The 21,075-nt window shown below is 39.3% G+C and overlaps 1 protein-coding gene across 5 annotated transcripts in view; it reads left to right on the plus strand.

Annotated features, from left to right (window-relative positions):
• The window catches only part of PIBF1 (progesterone immunomodulatory binding factor 1), a 238,531-nt gene that overhangs the window by 168,525 nt on the left and 48,931 nt on the right, over positions 1-21,075 (plus strand). For 3 of the 5 annotated variants that reach the window (XM_005585991.4, XM_045377077.3, XM_045377078.3), the window contains exon 15: positions 19,224-19,354. The exons of the other annotated variants lie outside the window; for them this stretch is intronic. In XM_005585991.4, the coding sequence (XP_005586048.3) occupies positions 19,224-19,354 (131 nt within the window). The remainder of the gene's footprint in view (positions 1-19,223; positions 19,355-21,075) is intronic. 5 annotated transcript variants of the gene reach the window in all.

Consider the following 21,075-nt stretch of genomic DNA (forward strand, 5'->3'; position numbering starts at 1 on the left):
TAATACATAAGACAAAAATGAACATAAACATTTAAGAGTAATGATATCATAGTCTATTATCAATTTTCAGTAAATATTATAACAAAAATGATTATATGAATATATACGTATAAATAAAAATAGCTAGTAATTTTGAGAGCCTCCTTAATGCCAGTCATAGCACTTTATGAAACCACAGAAGTTCTGCTTGGGTTAACTGTACTTTCCAGAACATGAAACCCCTGAGTTGGCCAGTGTGTCCAGACTTCTTGAGGCCTGAAAGGAGCTCTCCAGTTGAGTGAGCTTCCATTAGGTTGGCAAGTGTATTAGTCAATTCTCACACTGCTAATAAAGACATACCTGAGACTGGGTAATCAATAAAGGAAAGAGGTTTCATTGACTCATACTTCTGTAGGGCTGAGGAGGCCTCAGGAAACTTACAGTTGTGGTGAAAGGGGAAGCAAACATGTCCTTCTTCACTGGGTGGCAGCAAGAAGTGCCAAGCAAAGGGGGAAAAGCCCCTTACAAAAACCATCAGACCTTTTGAGAATTCACTCACTATCATGAGAACAGCATGAGGGTAACTGCCGCCATGATTAATTACCTCCCACCGGGTCCTTCCCACAACATGGGGGGATTTTGGAAACTACAATTCAGGGTGAGATCTGGACGGGGACACAATGCCTAACCATATCATTCTGTACCTGGACCCTCCCAAATCTCATGTCCTCATATTTCAAAACACAATCATGCCTTTCCAACAGTCCCCCAAAGTCTTAACTCATTCCAACATTAACCCAAAAGTCCAAGGCCAAAGTCTCATCTGAGACAAGGCAAGTCCCTTCCGCCTATGAGCCTGCAAAATTAAAAGCAAATTAATTACTTCCTAGATACAGTGGGGGTACAGGCATTGGGTAAATACACCCATTTCAAATGGTAGAAGCTGACCAAAACAAAGGGGCTACAGGCCCCATTTTAAGTCCAAAATCCAACAGGACAGTCAAATCTTAAAGCTCCAAAATGACCTCCTTTGACTCCAGGTCTCACATCCAGGTCACACTGATGCAAGAGGTGGGCTCCCGCAGTCTTGGGCAGCTCTGCCCTTGTGGCTTTGCATGGTTCAGCCCCGCTCCTGGCTGTTTTCATGGGCTGGCAGTGTCTACAACTTTTTCAGGCAGACAGTGCAAGCTGTTAGTAGAGCTACCATTATGGGGTCTGAAAGCAGTGGCCCCCTCTTCTCACAGCTCCACTAGGCAGTGTCCTAGTGTGGACTTTTTGTGGGTGCTCCAACCCCACATTTCCCTTCTGCACTGCCCTAGCAGAGGTTCTCCGTGAGAGCTCTGCCCTTGGAGCAAACTTCTGCCTGAACATCCAGGAGATTTCATACATCCTCTGAAATCTAGGCAGAGGTTCCCAAACCTCAGTTCTTAACTTCTGTGCACCCACCCACAGGCCCAACACCATGTGGAAGCTGCCAAAGCTTGGGGTTTGCGCCATCTGAAGCAAAGGCCAGAGCTGTACATTGGGCCCTTTTAGCCATGGCTGGAGCTGAAGCAGCTGGGATGCAGGGCACCATGTCCTGAAGCTGCATAGAGCAGGGGGTCCCTGGGCCTGGCCCCAGGAAACCATTTTTATCTCCTAGGGCTCCAGGCTTGTGATTGGAGGGGCTGCTGTGAAGGTCTCTGACATGTCCTGGAGACATTTTCACCATTGTCTTGGCAATTAACATTTGGCTCCTTGTTACATAGGCAAATTTCTACAGGAGGCTCAAATTTCTCTCCAGAAAATGAGGTTTTCTTTTCTATCGTATTGTCAGGCTGCAAATTTTCCAAACTTTTGTGCTCTACTTCCTCTTGAATGCCTTGCCGCTTAGAAATTTCTTCCCCTAGAGTGTAAATTAGTTCAACCATGTGGAAGACAGTGTGGCGATTCCTCAAGGATCTAGAACCAGAAATACCATTTGACCCAGCAATCCCATTATTGGGTATATACCCAAAGGATTATAAATCATTCTGATATAAAGACACGTGCACACGTATGTTTATTGCGGCACTGTTCACAATAGCAAAGACTTGGAACCAACCCAAATAGGCTGGTTAAAGAAAATGAGGCACATATACACCATGGACTACTATGTAGCCATAAAAAAGTTCATGTCCTTTGCAGGAACATGGATAAAACTGGAAACCATCATTCTCAGCAAACTAACACAGGAACAGAAAACCAAACACCACGTGTTCTCACTCATAAGTGGAAATTGAACAGTGAGAATACATGGACACGGGGAGGGGAACATCACACACTGGGGCCTGTCTGGGGATGGGGAGCTAGGGGAGGGATAGCATTAGGATAAATACCTAATGTAGATGACAGGTTGATGGGTGCAGCAAACCACCATGGCACATGTATACCTATGTAACAAACCTGCACATTCTGCACATGTATCCCAAAACTTATAATTTAAAAAAAAAAAAAGAAAGAAATTTCTTACCCCAGATACCCTAAATCATCTCTCTCAAGTTCAAAGTTCTACAGATCTCTAAGGCAGCGGCAAAATGCCACCAGTCTCTTTGCATAGCAAGAGTGACCTTTACTCTAGTTCCCAAGAAGTTCCTCATCTCCATCTGAAACTACCTCAGTCAGCCTGGACCTTTTTGTCCATATCACCATCAGCATTTTGGTCAAAGGTCTAGGAAGTTCAACCAGTCTCTAGGAAGCTCCAAACTTTCCCACATTTTCCTATCTTCTTCTGAGCCCTCCAAACTGTTCTAACCTCTGCCAGTTATTCAGTTCCAAAGTCACTTCCACATTTTCAGGTATCTTTACATCAGCGCCCCACTATCCAGTACTGATTTACTGTATTAAGCTGTTCTCATGCTGCTAATAAAGACATACCTGAGACTGCGTAATCTATAAAAGAAAGGTTTAATTGATTCACAGTTCCACGGGGCTGGGGAAACCTCAGGAAACTTACAGTCATGGTGGAAGGGTAAGCAAACATGTCTTTCTTCACATGGTGGCAGCAAGGAGAAGTGCAGAGCAAAGGGGGAAAAGCCCCTTATAAAACCATCAGATCCTGTGAGAACTCACTGTCACAAGAACAGCATGAGTGTAACCATGCCCATGATTAATTACCTCCCACTGGGTTCTTCTGATGGGAACTACAGTTCAGGATGAACTTTGGATGGGAACACAAAGCCTAACCATATCAACAATTACATCAAAGAAGAATCAAAGAATTTGCAAAAATGATTCAAATACAATCAGTCTACTCTTAGGTTCCTGATGGATGTGTTATTAGCTATATTTAACATATTGAAGAAAAACAGAGAACATACTGAATACTGTAATATATGGTATGATTACTCTTGAAATCACATTTTCACTAAGTGATTAAGCTTTTGGAAAACTGGCCACAAAGTTGACCTAAGACTGATTTGGAAGATTGGGGCTGATTTGAATGTAAATATAATCCTTTATCATTAAAAATGTAACTAGTACCTAGACAAATAGCAATTTCTAGCCAGGCTAGAGTGCATTGGCACGATCTCGGCTCATTGCAACCTCCGCTTCCTGGGCTCAAGCAATTCTCCTGCCTCAGCTTCCTCAGTAGCTGGGATTACAGGTGTGTGCCACCACGCCCGGCTAATTTTTTGTATTTTTAATAGAGACAGGGTTTCACCATGTTGGCCGGGCTGGTCTCAAACTCCTGACCTCAGGTGATCCGCCCGCCTCCGCCTCCCAAAGTGCTGGAATTACAGGCGTGAGACACCACACCCAGCCGACAAATAGCTTTTATACTTTTTTGACCATGACCTATAGTATGAAGTGTACCTTACATAGCAAGCCAGTGCCCAAATATGTGTTGTGTATTTGTGTGTGTGTATCTGAAACAATATCCTTAACATGTGGAATACATTCTATTAGTTGCTATTCTGTTCTGTTTCTTTTTTATTATTTCCTCTTTTGTTTTAACACTGTCAGCAACCTATGTGTGAAAACATTCATTTGGACAAATGTGTAATATTTTCTTCTTGTGGAAACCTTGATGAAAAATGGGCTTTGGAATTGAAAAAGAAAGGTGAAAAAGTAAGAATGATTATAAAGGATGATAGAGAAATATGGAGTCATCCGATGTGACTGTTGTATAAATATCTAGAATGCTTCCCAGATATGTTTGTCTACTGTGTATAGGAGCAAGCTAATCCAACCTCTATATCATTTTGAATTAATACTGTGTACTGCTGAAATAACTGTTATATATCCCCATATTTTTGGCCTGTCCCTTTTCTGCCCCTTTGAGCACTCTTTGAACAAATTGACTGTGGTTTTCTCAATTGGTTGGAATTAGTATCATTTACAAATTTGAATAATAGTCTGTACTGTATTCCTCCAAATTATTTATAGTACACCTATATGGCTAAGACTCAGAGAACCCCAATACTTTCATTCTTTATCTAGAGAGGTGTTTAGACTACATCTTCACAAAAAGGTACCCCTCCAATTCAATAGTGATTTGCTTTGAAAAACAAATCTTATTTTGAACTTCATTGACTTTTTTGAAGGTCTCCTATTTATGTGTTAACATTTTAATCACTCAGTTACATAGTTCTTGAGGAACTGCAGTAAATAGCAAGAATTCCCATTGCAGAAACCGTGTTACTTTTTCTCAAATAAATTTGTTTATTTATGGCTTTTTATACGCAGAGCACTTGCCTTAGAATAATTTATAAAAGTAGTGTTACTGTAAACTGTTCTAGCCCATCATGCCATTTAGCTCATCATAAGAAATAAAGTGTATTTAGTAATAATGTTTGTTAAGTGTTAGGCAATACTAATATCAAGTTCATTCTTTCAACAAATATTTATTGAGTACCTATTATGGGCCAGGCATTTGTTCTAGGTTCTGGGAATGATTAGTGAATAAGACACAAAAATTCCTGCCCTTTGGTACTCATACTGGAGTTGGGGAGAAACAGAGATTTTTTTGTCAAGTGAAATATATACTCATTTAGAACCTGATGGGTTATATGAAGAAAAACAAGCAATGAAGAAGATTGTGAACAGTTCATACTGCCTGTAGTTCCCAGCCCAGTGGGGATGTAGGAGACTCAAAGTGAGTGCCATGGTTTTTAAGTTTCTTCTGAAAGTGGCCAAATCAGCAAGGAAAAAGGCATTAGACCTATAGATGCTACATGAATGTAGGCATTCAGGCAAAATGTAATCAGGTATCTCTAGTATGGAAGAATCGTTGTAAAGCATATTTCTTTATGGATAATTAATCACATTTATTTATCATTTGTGTGTGTGCGTGTGTACAGAGACGTCAGTGCATGCATACATATGCCTTTAATACACCTTCTTTGTCTTTGGGTCTCAGGGGAGAGGGATTCTTTTCTGTTCACATTCTGGGTTATTTTTAATATTGCTTTATTTTCTGTTATTGGGAAGCAGTAACAAGTATCGCCTGAACATGATTCTGGAAGCAGACTCACTGGATTCAAATCTCAGCTCTGGCGATTACTAGCTGTGTAAACTTGGAAAAGTTTTTTAACTTCTTTTGGTTTCGGTGTCCTCATTTGTAAAATGTTAAGTTCCAAATAAAGCGACTTTCATTGAAATATTTCCTCAGAAAATCCAGGGGTTTATTTTTTTAGAAACAGATTGTGTCTTGTAACATCTAAGGGGTGGAAAAACAAGACAGAAGAGAAAAGGTAACATTTAAAAATAGGCAAAGACAATCTGAAAGGGCTACGTACTGTATGATTCCAACTATATAACATGCTGGAAAAGACAAAACTATGGAGTCAGTAAAACAGCAGTTGCCAAAAGTTAGGAAGACTCCACCATGCCTGGCTGGTGTCATGCCTTCTATGGGGTTTAGACAGATACATGACATGTGTCTGCCATTATGTTATCACAGAGCAGTTTCACTGCCCTAAAAATCCTGTGTTCTGCCTCCCAGGCTCAAGCAATTCTCATGCATCAGCCCTCCGAGTAGCTGGGACTACAGGCGTGCACCACCACACCTGGCTAATTTTTGTATTCTTAGTAGAGAGGGGTTTCACCATGTTGGCCAGGCTGGTCTTGTTGGCCAGGCCACAAGTGAGCCGCTTGCCTCGGCCTCCCCAGGTGCATGAGCCACTGCACCCAGCTTTAATTTATTTAAATTTCTTTCTTTCTTTCTTTCTTTTTTTTTTTTTTTTTGAGATGGAGTCGTGCTCTGTTGCATAGTCTGGAGTGCAGTGGCACAATCTCAGCTCACTGCAACCTCTGTCTCCTCGGTTCAAGCAGTTCTCCCAGGTTCAAGCGATTATCCCACCTCAGCCTCCCAAGTAGCTGGGATTACAGGCACACACCACCATGCCAAGCTAATTTTTGTATTTTTAGTAGAGACAGGGTTTTGCCATGTTGGCCAACCTGGTCTCAAACTCCTGACCTCAGGTGATCCCACCTGCCTTGGCCTCCCAAAGTGCTGGGATTACAAGCATGAGCCACCATGCCCAGCCCACCTTTAATTTCTTTATGTTGGTTTTCACCTTTCTCTCATATCTCCTTGAGTAACTTACTAGTCAACCGTTTAAATTATTTATTTAGTATTTCAAATTATTTATCTAGTATTATCTTGGTTTGGATCCACTGCTGGAGAGTTGGTGCGACCTTTTGGGGTTGTTACGGAATCCTGTTTTTTCATATTGCCAGAATTATTCTTCTGGTTTCTTCTCATTCGCATAGACTATTTTGTCTACCCGAATGAGAAGGAACTGGTTTATTTCTAATTCAACTGGTTTTTTACCCATCGGGGATGTGACTTTATGGTTTGTTACCTAGCTTTGACTCAGTGCTTTCAGTGTGAAGACTCTGTATGAGTTCCTTAGTTATAGAGAATCTTTGTGTGATGGCTTTCTCAGATGCTGTGATAGTAGTGATGTGCTGGATTTGTGAGCAGGTTCGCTGTCTCCTTTGGGGCTGGAATGGCAGAGGTCTCATGAAGCTTCTCTCATTCCCAAGTGATGTGCCCTTAAGAAAAAAAAAAAAAAATCCCCAGTATTTTATTCACATGGTTGAACAGTGCAAGCTTCAGGCCAATAGGAGGTGCCCATAGGTAAAAACCAGCTTCCACTAAAGCAGGTGGGTAAATGCCACACTTAATAGTGAGCAGAGCTCCCAACCTTGACAGAAGTAGCTGGGGAAGGTCTATGAAATGCACTGAGGTCTTTTCAGGGAGAAGAGAGGGAGCCACCACAGCTCTCCTTCCAGGCCAACAGGAAAGTAATCCGCCTCCCAGGCACACTCCTGACCTGCTGTTCCAGCTGTTCACATCCGAAAAGCATCTCTTTTCATCTGCAGGAATACTGATGTTCCATGTAGACTTTCCCCTATGAGCCCAGCACTGTTCCTGTGCCTCTGCTGAAGAAAAACTTCCCACAAGTGGAAAGTTCAGGGACTCAAGGCCTGCAGACTGGTTTCTTTTGTCCCACACGGTGCCTCCGTAATGTGTGGCACTTCCCCTTTACCTAGAGGGCCAGACTACTGTGAATCTTGCTACTCTTCTGGGTTTAGCTGCCTAGTGGGGCTCCCACACTCCAGGACGGTACTGGAGAATATCTGCCAAGGATCCAGTGATGTGAACTGTCCTCTAGTCTCCCAGCAGCGGGTACCAGCACCAGTTCTGATGGGGGTAGGAGAAGAGTGAACGTAGACTCTGAGATTTCCTTAGTGTTGGCTTTCTCAGATGCCAGCAGTAGCAGTAATGTACTGGGCACATGCACAGACTCAAGACCTCCTGGTTAGCCAAGGTGATCCAGGCAATGGCAACAGCTGAGGGCACACAGAAGTTTTCTCCTTCCTGAATGCTGCCTTCAGGTGTCATAATGGGCTGTGCCTGGCTACCAGCCAGGAGGTGGTGCTTGCAAAAGAGTACCAGGTGCAATGGTAGTAGTGGAATTTGCGCTTGCCTTACATTACCCAGGGCAGGCACTCTGGGGTCTCAGGCAATGGGTGGGACTGTGGAGCCTCCAAATAGCTCTGTCCGTTGTGTTATCCTACCAGGACTCATACAGTGGCAAAGCCCGGTGAGGGCTGGACCAGGCAAGTCCTCACTCAGGCTCCTCAGGTACAAGCACAAGCAGTGTCCCCGGTGGGGATCAGAGAGCAGCTTTTTGGCCACTGGGGTAATGTTCCAGGGAGGAGCAGAGCTGCCTCTGGTGCACAGAAGAATCCATACAGGGAGTGGGGGCAGCGGGGAGTAGCAGGAGACAGTAAGGCCCACTCAGCTCCCATGCACTTGGCACAGCAAGTCCCATACCCGCAGTATTCTGCTAACAGCAACTAGCTGTGTTCCAGGCAGTCTACACTTAGAACACAAAACTGCCCCCAAACAATAAGCCTTCCTGCCGGTGATAAAAACCAGGCTTTCAGGCCATGCCTATCCACCTGTGAAGCAGGGACTTCCAGCTTCTGCACTATAGCACACTTCATGCCATCCCCCTGGTTCTGGCCAACAGGGTTAGTCTCCACTTAAAATCATATTGCAAATCTCAGGAGTTCTTTTCAACTGTGACTACAGCCTGAGTGAGCGGGCAGACTTCTGTGAGTTCCCCTGTGAGGTAGGATCAGGAATGGCTTTCCTCCATCCCCGCTGGAGTCTGGTAGTGCATGCAAAGCACATCCTGATGCGACTCCTCGCGTATTCCCCACGCTCGCTAAATCGGCTCCCACACTGAGTAGGAGTAAGGCCTTCCCCTGTGGCCTGGGCTGCCCAATTCCGCTGTGGGAGTGTGTGTTCCGGTGGCTGCGTCTCCCCGTCTTATGCCCTGGAGATTGTTTTCCATCTGGTTCACAGTATAGGCTGTTGCCACCACTTCTTTCAAAGGATCTGTGGTTTTTTTTCAGTTCTTCTGTTAAATTCTTTTGATGCTTCTTGTACAAAAAAGTTCACAGTGTGAATCTCTACACATACTTTGTTTTTCTAAGTAGGAGAGGTATGCTAACACTGTCTGTAGTCCACCATCATGTCTGGGTATCCTGCCTACAGTACTCCCAGTATCTGCAGGTCACAGAGCCACAGAGGCTGTGGCAGAGCTACCCGGATCCTCTAGGATTGGAGGAAACAGAGCAATGGAGACAGGACCTGAAGTTGGGAGGGCAGATGCTCAGAAATTATTATTAACTGTCATCACTCTGTTACTTATTTTTGAGGTTGTTCTGATATGAAATTACATATAAAGTAACATTTTATTTTAATTATGTTGGACATAACATTTATCTTCCATATGAATGGCTGATTCGTTACATGGACAAAACATTTCACTTTCATTGTAGTTATAGCTCTGTGTCTTGCCAAGTGCTTAATCCAGGAAGTCTTGGTTATGGTTCATTCTGGAAAAAAAAATCAGTTAACATGGATCCAGACAGTATGCTAGTATTTGTTATTTAAATCATGCTCGTATAGGTGCAAATACCAGGTCATATAAATGTGTGTGTTTGTGTGTGTGTGTGTGTGTGTGTTTGTGTGTGTGTACACATTACCAAATGCCAGCCACCGCTGAAGTGGGAAAAGCAATGACTTATTTATAAATTAAATTCTGTTTATACATCAAACAAATAAGGTAATTGCTTAAATTTTTTACCTACCGGTTGTTCCTTAAAAACTCATGAGTGACTATACATTGTTTCATTTAAGAGCTATTTGAAAATCACAATGCAAATTCTTTATACACACACATACATACACACATCCCAATCAGCAATGTTATACAATTGAACCACATTAAATTAATTTCTCAAAGGTAGCTTTGAAGGAGAAAGAAGTTGCAAACACTTGAACTCAAATTCTGTTCTCTAACTCTAATTTCTGGTCCTTCCAGCTCTCCTAGTTCTTTCATTCCCACTAAATTTGTGCTTTATTTGGACTCATTACAAGTCCCTGTCTCATAAAACCCTGCCATATTTTTCCAATCTGTCAAGCCCCTCCTGGTTTTACTTTTCTTCCTACCTAACCTTAGACTTTATCAACCATCTGAGTACTAGAATTCACCATCTCTCCAGATTGCTTTGTGGTCAAATTTATACATCAGGCTTTTCCTTGACAATTTCTACCTTTAGCATATTATCTTACGGTCTGGTAGTTAGCCTATAAATAGTTAATGGAAGAAAGGAGAGAGAAAGAGAAAATTCTTAGGTTTTGCAGTAACAATACTGAAAACCTCTTGTGGAAATCTGTGTGACTCTTCCTGCTTGGAAGCATTATAAATTCATGTTATTGAATTATCAACTAGGCCCTTAACTACTGTTGCCCAGTGTTTTTATTTTTCTGTCTCCATCGCAGATCATTTCCAATCCCAAAGCTATCAGTTCTATTATTTGTCTCCTTTTCCTCTACAATTGGGTCATCTAAACTTATTTTCACCTGAGGATTTTTCAGTATCTCTCCTTACCCTTTTTCTCCTTTTTAGTACCCCTTTCAAAGTGTGTGTGTGTGTGACCAAATGCCAACCACCACTGACGCACATACATACACGGGGGAAGTGGTATTGGCATAGGCTACTTTCAAAAGTTAATACCCTATCTTTGTACTTAATATATTCTTCTCCCACGTCAGCTACACTCTCCTCAGTGGTCATTAATGACCTCTGAACAGCCAGCATTTTCTTCTCAGAGCCTATACAATTTGATCTATCTATGGCATGATAGTATAGATATTCTAGAAATTCTGTCCTGTTTTAGCATTACAACACAATTCTCCCTGCCTCTCGTCCTCTAACTCTGATGGCTCTTTAGTCTATTTAGCTGCTGTCTTCATCTTCTAGCCCTTAAATGTAGGTGTCCCTCGGGTGTCTGCCCTTTTCCGTGTTCTTACACCTCAGGAGAGATTCTAAAACATGAGAAGAAGTCTAGAATCAAGCCCAGTGAGTTTAAGAATCATCAAAAATTCTAGCTGGAAGAAAAAAACAATAACCCCATCAAAAAGCAGGCTAAGGACATGAATAGACAATTCTCAAAAGAAGATACACAAATGGCCAGTAAACATGAAAAAAAATGCTCAATATCACTAATGATCAGGGAGATGCAAATCAAAACCAAAATGAGATACCACCTCACTCCTGCAAGAATGGCATAATGAAAAAATCAAAAAATAATAGATATTGGCACGGATGTGGTGAAAAGGGAAAACTTTTTCACTGCTGGTGAGAATATAAACTAGTACAACCAATATGAAAAACAGTGTGTAGCTTCCTTGAAGAACCAAAAGTAGATCTACCATTTGATCCAGCAATCCCACTACTAGGTATCTGCCCAGAAAAAAAAGAAGTCATTATACAAAAAAGATACTTGCACACTTATGTTCATAGCAGCACAATTCGCAATTGCAAAAATATGGAACCAGCTCAAATGCCCATCAATCAATGAGTGGATAAAGAAAATGTGGTATGTATATATACCATGGAATATTACTCAGTCATAAAAAGGAATGAAATAAAAGCATTCACAGCAACCTGGATAGACCATTATTCTAAGTGAAGTAATTCAAGAATGGAAAACCAAACATCATATGCTCTCACTTACATGTTGCAGCTAAGCTATGAGAATGCAAAGGTGTAAGAATGATACAGTGGACTTTGGGGACTCATAGGGAAGGATGAGAGCAGGGTGGGGGATACAAGGCTACACACTGGGTACAGTGTACACTGCTCAGGTGATGGGTACACCAGAATCTCAGAAATCCTGACTAAAGAACTTAGTCATCTAACCAAACGCCATCTGTTCCCCAAAAACTATCGAAATTTAAAAAATAATAAAATTCTAAGCCCAGCTACTTGGGAGGCCAAGATGGAAGGATCACTGGAGGCCAGGAGTTCAAGGCCAGCCTGGGCAGTATAGCAAGACCCTATCTCTAAAAAAAGAAAAAAAAAATACAAAACTTAGCTGAATGCAGTGGCGCACACCTATAGTCCCAACTACTTGGGAGGCAAAAGTGGGAGGAGGATTGTTTGAACCTGGGAGGCAGAGGTTGCAGTGAGCCATGATTGTGCCACAGCACTCCAGCCTGAGCAACAGAGTGAGATCCTATCTCGGTGGGGGAAAAAAAGAAAGAAAGAAAAAAACAATTAGCCCGTTGTTGTGGCATGCACTATAGTTTCAGCTACCTGAGAGTCTGAAGTGGGAAAATCCCTTGAGCTGAGGAGTTTGAGGCTGAAATGCCACCACACTTCAGCCTGGGCAACAGAGTAAGACCTTGCCTCTTAAAAAAAAAAAAATCACCTGAGATTCTTATTTAAAATGTAAAGCATAGGCTTCTAGATTCTGCCCTCAGAGATTGTGATTAAGTAAGTCTAGAATGAAGCCCAGAAATCTGGATTTTTAACAAGCTCTGCAGTGAACTATGATTCTACCACTGCACTCCAACCTGGATGACAAAGCAAGACCCTAGCTCAAGAAAAAAAAAAATAGTAATGCAAGGTTGCAGTTTGAAGTAATAATGTTCTACAGTTCTATCTACTTGAATGACTTCAGTCATCACTTCCATGCTGGTTACTCTTAAGTATTTTAACATCCCATTCATGGATTTCTCCTTACTTGGACCACATTTTGTGGATCTTAAGACCAAAAGCGGAGCTGATAATCAACTAGCATGTCCTTGCTTTTAGTTATTGAAATAATAAAATACTAGCAAAAACACTGGTAAATAGCTCTACACTAAGATCCCACTGTCAATTCCACCACAGTCTCGTCTGTCCTGGCCCCTGTCCTGAGAGCTGCCTGTAATCCAGCGACAAGGAGGTCATACCTGACACACACAGTTTCACCAGTATGCTAATTGGTTGAGATGTATCAGTTAAATATTACCTCTTTTAAAGATGATAATATAATCACGTTGGAACATGAGAGAAGGAACTGGTTTTAGTGGGGAGGATTATACGTTCAAGACATAAAATGATCTACATATTAGTTTGGATGGACTGGCCTACATCAAGTCCAAGATCACTAGGACTGTATTCTTCAAATCTGGCTGATTATCAGAATCTGAGACCCAACCTTGAGAAATTTTGATTCAATAGGAGTGGGGCCCACCAGAATCACTAGTAGGACCCAAAAATCACTTTTTTTTTTTTTGGTTTGTTTTTCTGGGTCTTTTGAGACAGTCTTTCTCTGTCACCCAGGCTGGAGTACAGTGGCATGATCTCAGCTCACTGCAACCACCTCCTGGATTCAAGCAATTCTTGTGCCCTCATCCTCCCAAGAAGCTGGGATTGCAGGCATGAGCCACCACACCAGGCTAATTTTTGTATTTTTAGTAGAGATGGGGTTTTGCCATGTTGGCCAGGCCTCGAATTCCTGACCTCAAGCAATCCACCCACCTTGGCTTCCCAAAGTGCTGGGATTACAGGCATGAACCACTGTGCCCAGCCAGAAATCGCTGTGTTTTTGTTTTTTTTTTTTACATTTTCCCCAGCAGTTGAGAACATAGAGAAGTTGTACCAAAGTGTTGCCCCTCTCTTGGACCTCAAGTAGGCATTTTTTCATTCATAGCATGATTAAAAAGATTAAGCAAGGATATGTGACTGGTTCTGTACAAACTACCACCACTGCTAGAAAGTATCACTTGCATATATTTTATAGACAGAAAGCAACTCAATGTTAAATTCCGTTCAGCAGTATTCATTTTATTCCTGGCAATAAAGAACTTCATTTCTAGTTTCTGTGAAAGTAAACTCCCCAAGGAAAAAAACTCCACATGTAGGAAAAACACGCAGCAAAATGTAGTCACCTTTATATTATTTATTTGAATTTTAAGAGAAAATTTGTAATTTCAGATTATCATTTAAGTTAAATTAGTATTTGAATCAAAAGATATACTGATGTTTTAATCAGGTGTTACTTTTCTCTGAATCATTTGTACAGGTTATTGAAACAAAGGAAGAATAACACTTCTGTAAAATGTTGTGTCATGGGTTTAATCCAGAGTCACTTATTACGTATATGATTCCTGAGTCACTAATTACTAAGGCTTTCCTATAAGGAAAAGATTACTAACAATAGGCAATGTGAGCAATTGCAAAACTTTTTGAATAGTAATTATTATAGTTACAGAAAGATTTTTGAAAACTCTATTGAAGGAATTAAATTCTAATTACATTTATTTCAAACATGGAAATTAGCAACACTTTTTATTCAGAGACATGTGCTTTTTTCCTGACGAATGAAAATCAACTTTGGGGATTTAGAAGCCTACAAACAGGTTTATAAAGAAATATATCTGTAACACTAACAGCAGTATCATAGTATTTATTGTCCAGAGTAAGGAGGTTATAGGTTTTATGTTAAAGATACCTTCTGAAAGTAAGGTTTCTGGTCCTTAACTTTGTTTGTATTAAAACCTTTAGCCGGGCATGGTGGTACATGCCTGTGGTCCTGGCGACTCAAGAGGCTGAAGTAGGAGGATCACTTGAGCCTGGGAGGTCGAGGCTGCAGTGAGCTGTGGTCACGCCACTGCACTCTAGCCTAGGCAACAGAGTGAGATCCTGTCTCAAAAAATATATGTATATATTAAAACCTAATATATGTAACTGCTTTCATGAAAAAATTGAACTGAAATAATTGAGACTGCTGCTATATGTTTTGTACAATTGAAATTAGATTTGGTATGTTTTAAACAGCTCATTCTAGACAGAAGTTAACTACAATTCATAAATGTTCTTAGTTATTCCCTGCCACCCTTTCCCCACACACACACTTGGACTATTCTGCACTTTGAAACACAAAGCAACTTGTCAGTTCAGTTTATTCAGTTAGGGTCAGTTCTGTGAAAACAAAGCCAAGGCAATTGTTTGATTTAATTGACTAGAGAAACTGGTTATACAGGTTAGTAGCACTTAGTTTTATTTTTGTCCTTCTGCATATTTGAATGTTCATAAAGTAACTTAGTAGAATAATAAGATTCCAGTGACATTGTAATAGATTTTAAAGAACGATTACCAAAGCAAAGAAAAAAATCGTCTAAAACCAAACTATAGAAACTATTCATGGTATTTTTTTCTTTATGGCTCCACTTTCACTATAATGAAATGTGTTCCCCCAAAAAAGTAGTCTTCTTTTCTTTCACTATTCATTTCCTCCTTCTTTTTTTTTTTTTTTTTTTTTTTCGGGATTTTTTTTTTCCTGGGCTGTAGTTAATATAGCTATCAGAAAATTTCCTGTACAGTTTAGATGAATAAATGCTTTTACAGAATAGTTCTCTATGTGCAAGCAGACATCCTCTAACAGTTGGTCAGCCCCCTCTTGGCTTCAGTGTCCTCCTTACCCAGCCAACCTCATGGCCGATAGTTTTAACAATGTTCTCATTACTATCCTTGATTCTTTCTGCCTCCCACCATACTTTCCACGATATCCATCGCACTGTTCCCTGCTCCTTCAGCTCCTGGACTTCTGATCACTCATTATTTTATTAAAATTAGTGGAAAACCAAAAATTGAAATGCTAAAGTATACTCTTAGGTCTTAATACTTTAAAAGTATATAGATCTCATGAACATAATTCATTTGAGGAAAAAAATACAAATTATTTCTTGTCCCAGGAAAACAGTAAATCTTTAATGGAACTTTTTAGCAATTATGACAAAAAGAATGGAAAAATGTTTAAACATATATAAAAGGCTAGAAGTTTCTCACCAAAGAGTATTTAAACGTCATAGAATAGTTAGGAATTCTGTCATTTTGTTTTGTGTAATAAATACTCCCTTCCTTACCCCTTCACCCTAATAATAGATATCCACCATTTGGTTGTAATTATCCAACTATAGAATACCTTTTTCAAGAACTCATTATATACCAAAGTAGAAGCTTGCTGACACTGATAATGCTTTATTTAGTTTTGTTGTGACATGCAATTACCATTTGCTTAGGAAAAAAAAAAAAAAAAGAAAAACAAGTAAATTTTTTAGAACTATGGTTGAGTATATATACGTTGATAAAAATCCTTTGGGAGAAAACTTTTGTCTTGTGTGTTAAGAGCATTAAATAGTTATACCCCTTAGCCTAGTGTGTCTTCTATCCTGAAAAAAAAATTAACAAAGCAAATACTAACTTAAGAAAAAAAACTACAGTACTGAAAATGTTTGTTGTAATATTGTTTATACTGACATAAAGTATGTAATTTTTAATATATTATTTATATTGACTTATTGATAACATTCTAAATGTCTGTTACTATACATAGTGTAAATTATGATACATTGGCTTTGGCAGGCAGTTTTGTAAACACTAATAATATAAATACCATACTCTTAACAATCTGGAAAAATGATTCTGGTATAGTTTGTGTGAAAAGGCACAACATAAAATTGTATATAGTACACTAGCAATGAACAGTCTGACAAAGGAAATTAAGAAAACAATTCCATGTACAATAGCATCAAAAAGAAAAAAAATACAAACAGGCGTGATGACTCTGGACTTTGAAAGGCCAAGGGCAGGAGAATTGCTTTAGCTCAGGAGTTTGAGCCCATCCTGGGCAACACAGGGAGACTTCGTCTCAATAAAAAATAAAGTTAGCCGGGTTAGCCAGGCGTGGTGGCTCATGCTTGTAGTCCCAGCTACTTGGGAGGCTGAGGTGGGAGGATTACTTGCGCCCGGGAGGTAGGCTGCAGTGAGTCATGATTTGCCACTGCACTCCAGACTAGGTGACAGAGTGAGACCCCATCTCAAAAAAAAAAAAAAAAAAAAAAAAAAAAAAGGAAGAAGAAAATGTTTCGGAGTAAATTAACTGAATGGACACAAGACATCCCATATTCATGGATTAGAAGATTTAATGTTGTTAGGATGATAATACTACCCAAAACATTCTACAAATTAGATGCAGTCCCTATCAAAATCCCAATGACATTTTTTACAGAAATAGAAAAACTCATCCTAAAATTTATGTGAAATGTCAAGGAACCCCCAAATGGCCAAAACAATCTTTAAAAGGAAAAACAAAGTTGTAGCACTCATATTTCCAGATTTCTGAAGTTACTGTAAAGCTACAGTCAGCAAAACAGTGTACAGTTAGAATAAGGATGGACATAAAGACCCATGGAATATTAATAGAATAGAGCCCAGAAATAAACCCTTGCCTATATGGCCAATGGTTTTCAACAAGAGTGTCAGGACTATTTAGTGAAGAAAGGCCGGTCTTTTCAACAAATGGGACTGGTAAAACTGAGTATCTACATGCAAAAGAATGAAGTTGGACCTTTACCTTACACCATATTCAAAAACTAACTCAAACTGGATCAGAGACCTAAATTTAAGCCTTAAAGATATAAAATTCATAGAAGAAAACATAGGAGAAAATCATGACCTTGGATTTGGCAATTTCTCCAAAAGGACATGCACAAAAACATAAAGTAGATAAATTGAACTTCATAATTATAAAAACTTGTTTATTAAAGGAGATTATCAGCCAGGCCCAATGGCTTATGCCTGTAGTCCCAGCTACTCAGAACTCTGAGGCAAGGGGATTTCTCGAATCCAGGAGGCAGAGGTTGCAGTGAGCCGAGATCACACCACTGCACTCCAGCCTGGGTGACAGAGCAAGACTCCGTCTCAAAACAAGTAAGTAAAGAAGTAAATAAGGTTATCAAGAAAGTGAAAAGGCAACCCACAAAATGGAAGAAAATATTTTCAAATTATATATCTAATAAGACTGTATTATTAAGAATATATAAAGAACTCCTACAGCTCAGCAACAACAAGGAAAACCACAATTAAAATATAAGCAAAAGACTTGGGAAGACTTCTCTCCAAAGAAGATATACAAATGCCCAGTATGCACATGAAATAACGTGCATTGGCCAGGATGTGGAGAAACTGAAATCAAATTTCTTTCTGGTAGGAATATAAAATCGTATCACCACTGTGGAGCCGTTGCAGTTCCTCAAAAAGTTAAATATGGAATTACCACATGACCTAACAGTTCTACTCCACTTCTAGGTAGCTACCCAACAGAAGTGAAACAAGAACTCAACATATACAGTATTTGTGCACCAATATTCATAACAGCTTTACTCACAATAGCCAAAAAGTGGAAACAACACAAGTGTTCATCAAGAGATCAATGGATAAATAAAATGTACTATAAACATACAGTGGACTATTATTTACCAGTAAGAGAAGTGAAGTTCTGATACATGATACAACATAGATGAACTTTGAAAATGTCACACTAAGTGAAATAAGCAGACAGCGAAGGACAAATATTGTATTATTCCACTTCTGTGAGGTATCTGAAATAGGTAGATTCACAGAGGCAGAAAGTAAGATACAGGTTTCTAGGGCCAGGAGGGAGGAGAAAATGGGGAGTTTTTGTTTAATGGGTACAGAGTTTCCGTATGGGCTGATGAAAGTGTTCTGGAAATAGAAGTGGTAGCTATTCAACATTATGAATGTACTTAATACCACTGAATTGTACACTTTTCACAGGATTAAAATGGTAAATTTTACATTATATTTTAAACCACATTTGTCAAAAATTTATACCTAATGATTTGGATATCTAAATTATGTGTTTGTAAAACAAAGAAGGGAATATGAAGAAATGAAAAAATTACTGAATTATGGTGTGAATATTTTTAGTAGAAATAAAGCTCAAATATTTATTAAGATATATTTTGTCGTATAGCTTTTCAGACGAAGACAAATACTAAGAAAATTTAAGTTTATGCATTCTCAAAATTGCTATTAATATTTAATTTAAAATTTTTTCAGCCAGGCGAGGTGGCTCACACCCATAATCCCAGCACTTTGGGAGGCTGAGGCAGGCGGATCACCTGAGGCCAGGAGTTCAAGACCAGCCTGGCCAACATGGTGAAACCCTATCTCTGCTAAAATTATAAAAATTAGTGGGACTTGGTGGCAGGTGCTTGTAATCCCAGCTACTCGGAAAGCTGAGGTAGGAGAATCACTTGAACCTGGAAGGCGAAGGTTGCAGTGAGCCGAGATCGCACCACTGCACTTTAGCCTGAGTGACAGAGCGAGACTCTGTCTTTAAAAAAAAAAAAAGAAACAAAAAAAAATTCTCATTTGTAGTTGCTATTAAGAAGAGCTTTATTGATCCACTCTTAAAACCTTCAAATTTACATAGGAAAAACTTCAGAATAATTCATGTCAAAGGAATTTCTGTACTATATTTATGCTAGAGCATTTTGAATGATTTTATTTTGTTGTCACATTTTCTAGATTTTAATAAAACCTGTGTTTATTTAGCTTGACAGAGCCAATTCGCTATTAAACCAGACTCAACAGCCTTACAGGTATCTCATTGAATCAGTGCGTCAGAGAGATTCTAAGATTGATTCACTTACGGAATCCATTGCACAACTTGAGAAAGATGTCAGGTAAACCATCTACAAATCTTTCATTTGAATAATAAAGACATTGTTACTATATTGCTGCTGTAGATGAATTTGGGTTGTAAATCGTGAACAGAAAATTTGAATAATGAAGGTGATCTTAAATGTAATGAATATTAAACTTTTCTTAGAAAAACTAAGGTCACATCACATCAGGTGTTCACATTCCACCTGTGATCAGATGTCTTAGCATGGAAATAACAATGTTACACTTAGGAGCATTACATTCCATCTGTCCTAGAGGACACAACCACTATTGGTCCTTGTTTCCCTGGAACTCTTTAGTGTGATATAGATTGACCAAAGGGAGAGGAGGAATAAAACCAGATCCATTTGTGTCATTAAAATGGCTTTTTAAACAGAAATAAAATTTACATTTACTTAGATTTATGTTGATTTTTCCAAGGAATTTTTAGGCTTTTCTTCTGACCTTTTACATGAAAGTAACTTTTAAGTGAAAATAAATAAATTTCTTTCACTTCCTTAATTTGTAATTGTTTTTGTATGAGATCTTATCCAAAGAAAATTTGCTATGACCATTTTGGTTTTTTAAACTGAAATAAAAGAATGAAGATATGTGTAAATGAAACAGTTTTACTTGTGGATAGATGGTTAGTTTGCTTAGTTATTAGATTTCTAAGATTATAAGAATAATTTAGATTTTTATGGGTAAATTATTAACTGATTATAAATGTAAAAGCAGAGAATTAGGTGGGAATAGAAATGGTTAAATCAAGGAATTGGAAAACAATAAGGAGAAGATGTTTGTTAAATCCAGGTTTCCTAAAGTATGCAAACAAAAATATAAAACTAATGGTAACTAATTGCAAAGTATAAATGTTATTTTTAATGAATCATAATAATTACCTTCTTTCATTTCTGCCTCACCAAAATAGTTGGTCTAGAACTTTATTCCTGTTCTTAATTTTTTTATGATTTGTTTATATAATTGAGGAGCACATTTATACTTACATGTCAAAATAAGTTTGTTTCTAGATTAATTTTAAAGTTAAAATTCTGTATACAACCTACAATAATAAATTAATTGTTCTATAAATAGTTCTTGGGGACAATAGAAATTATGTCTTTCACAATTCAGTGGGCACCTGGTTATCTTAGGGAAATTGAAGAAAGAACCCCAAATAGAATTTTTTCTTCCTATGTTACATATTTCTGTTAAATTTGAATCTTTTATGGCCAGGAGCAGTGACTCACACCTGTAATCCCAGCACTTTGGGAGGCCAAGGCAGGTGGATCACCTGAGGTCAGGAGTTCTAGACCATCCTGGCCAACACAGTGAAACCCTGTCTCAACTACAAATACAAAAGTTAACTGAGCATGGTGGTGCATGCCTGTAGTCCCAACCACTCTGGAGGCTGAGACGGGAGAATCGCTTGAACCAGGGAGACGGAGGTTACAGTGAGCTGAGATCATTTCACTGCACTTCAGCTTGGGCAACAGAGTGAGACTCTGTCTCAAAAAAATTAAAATTAAAATTAAATTATGAATCTTTTTTTTTTTTTTTTTTTAATGGAGTCTCACTCCATCACCCAGGCTGGAGTGCAATGACACGATCTCTGCTCACTATAACCTCTGCCTCCTGGGTTCAAGTGATTCTCCTGCCTCAGCCTCCTGAGGAGCTGGGATTACAGGCACACGCCACCACACCTAGCTAATTTTTGTATTTTTAGTAGAGACAGGGTTTC

This window comes from Macaca fascicularis, chromosome 17 (genome assembly GCF_037993035.2).
Source record: "Macaca fascicularis isolate 582-1 chromosome 17, T2T-MFA8v1.1".
NCBI classification, from domain to species: domain Eukaryota; kingdom Metazoa; phylum Chordata; class Mammalia; order Primates; family Cercopithecidae; genus Macaca; species Macaca fascicularis.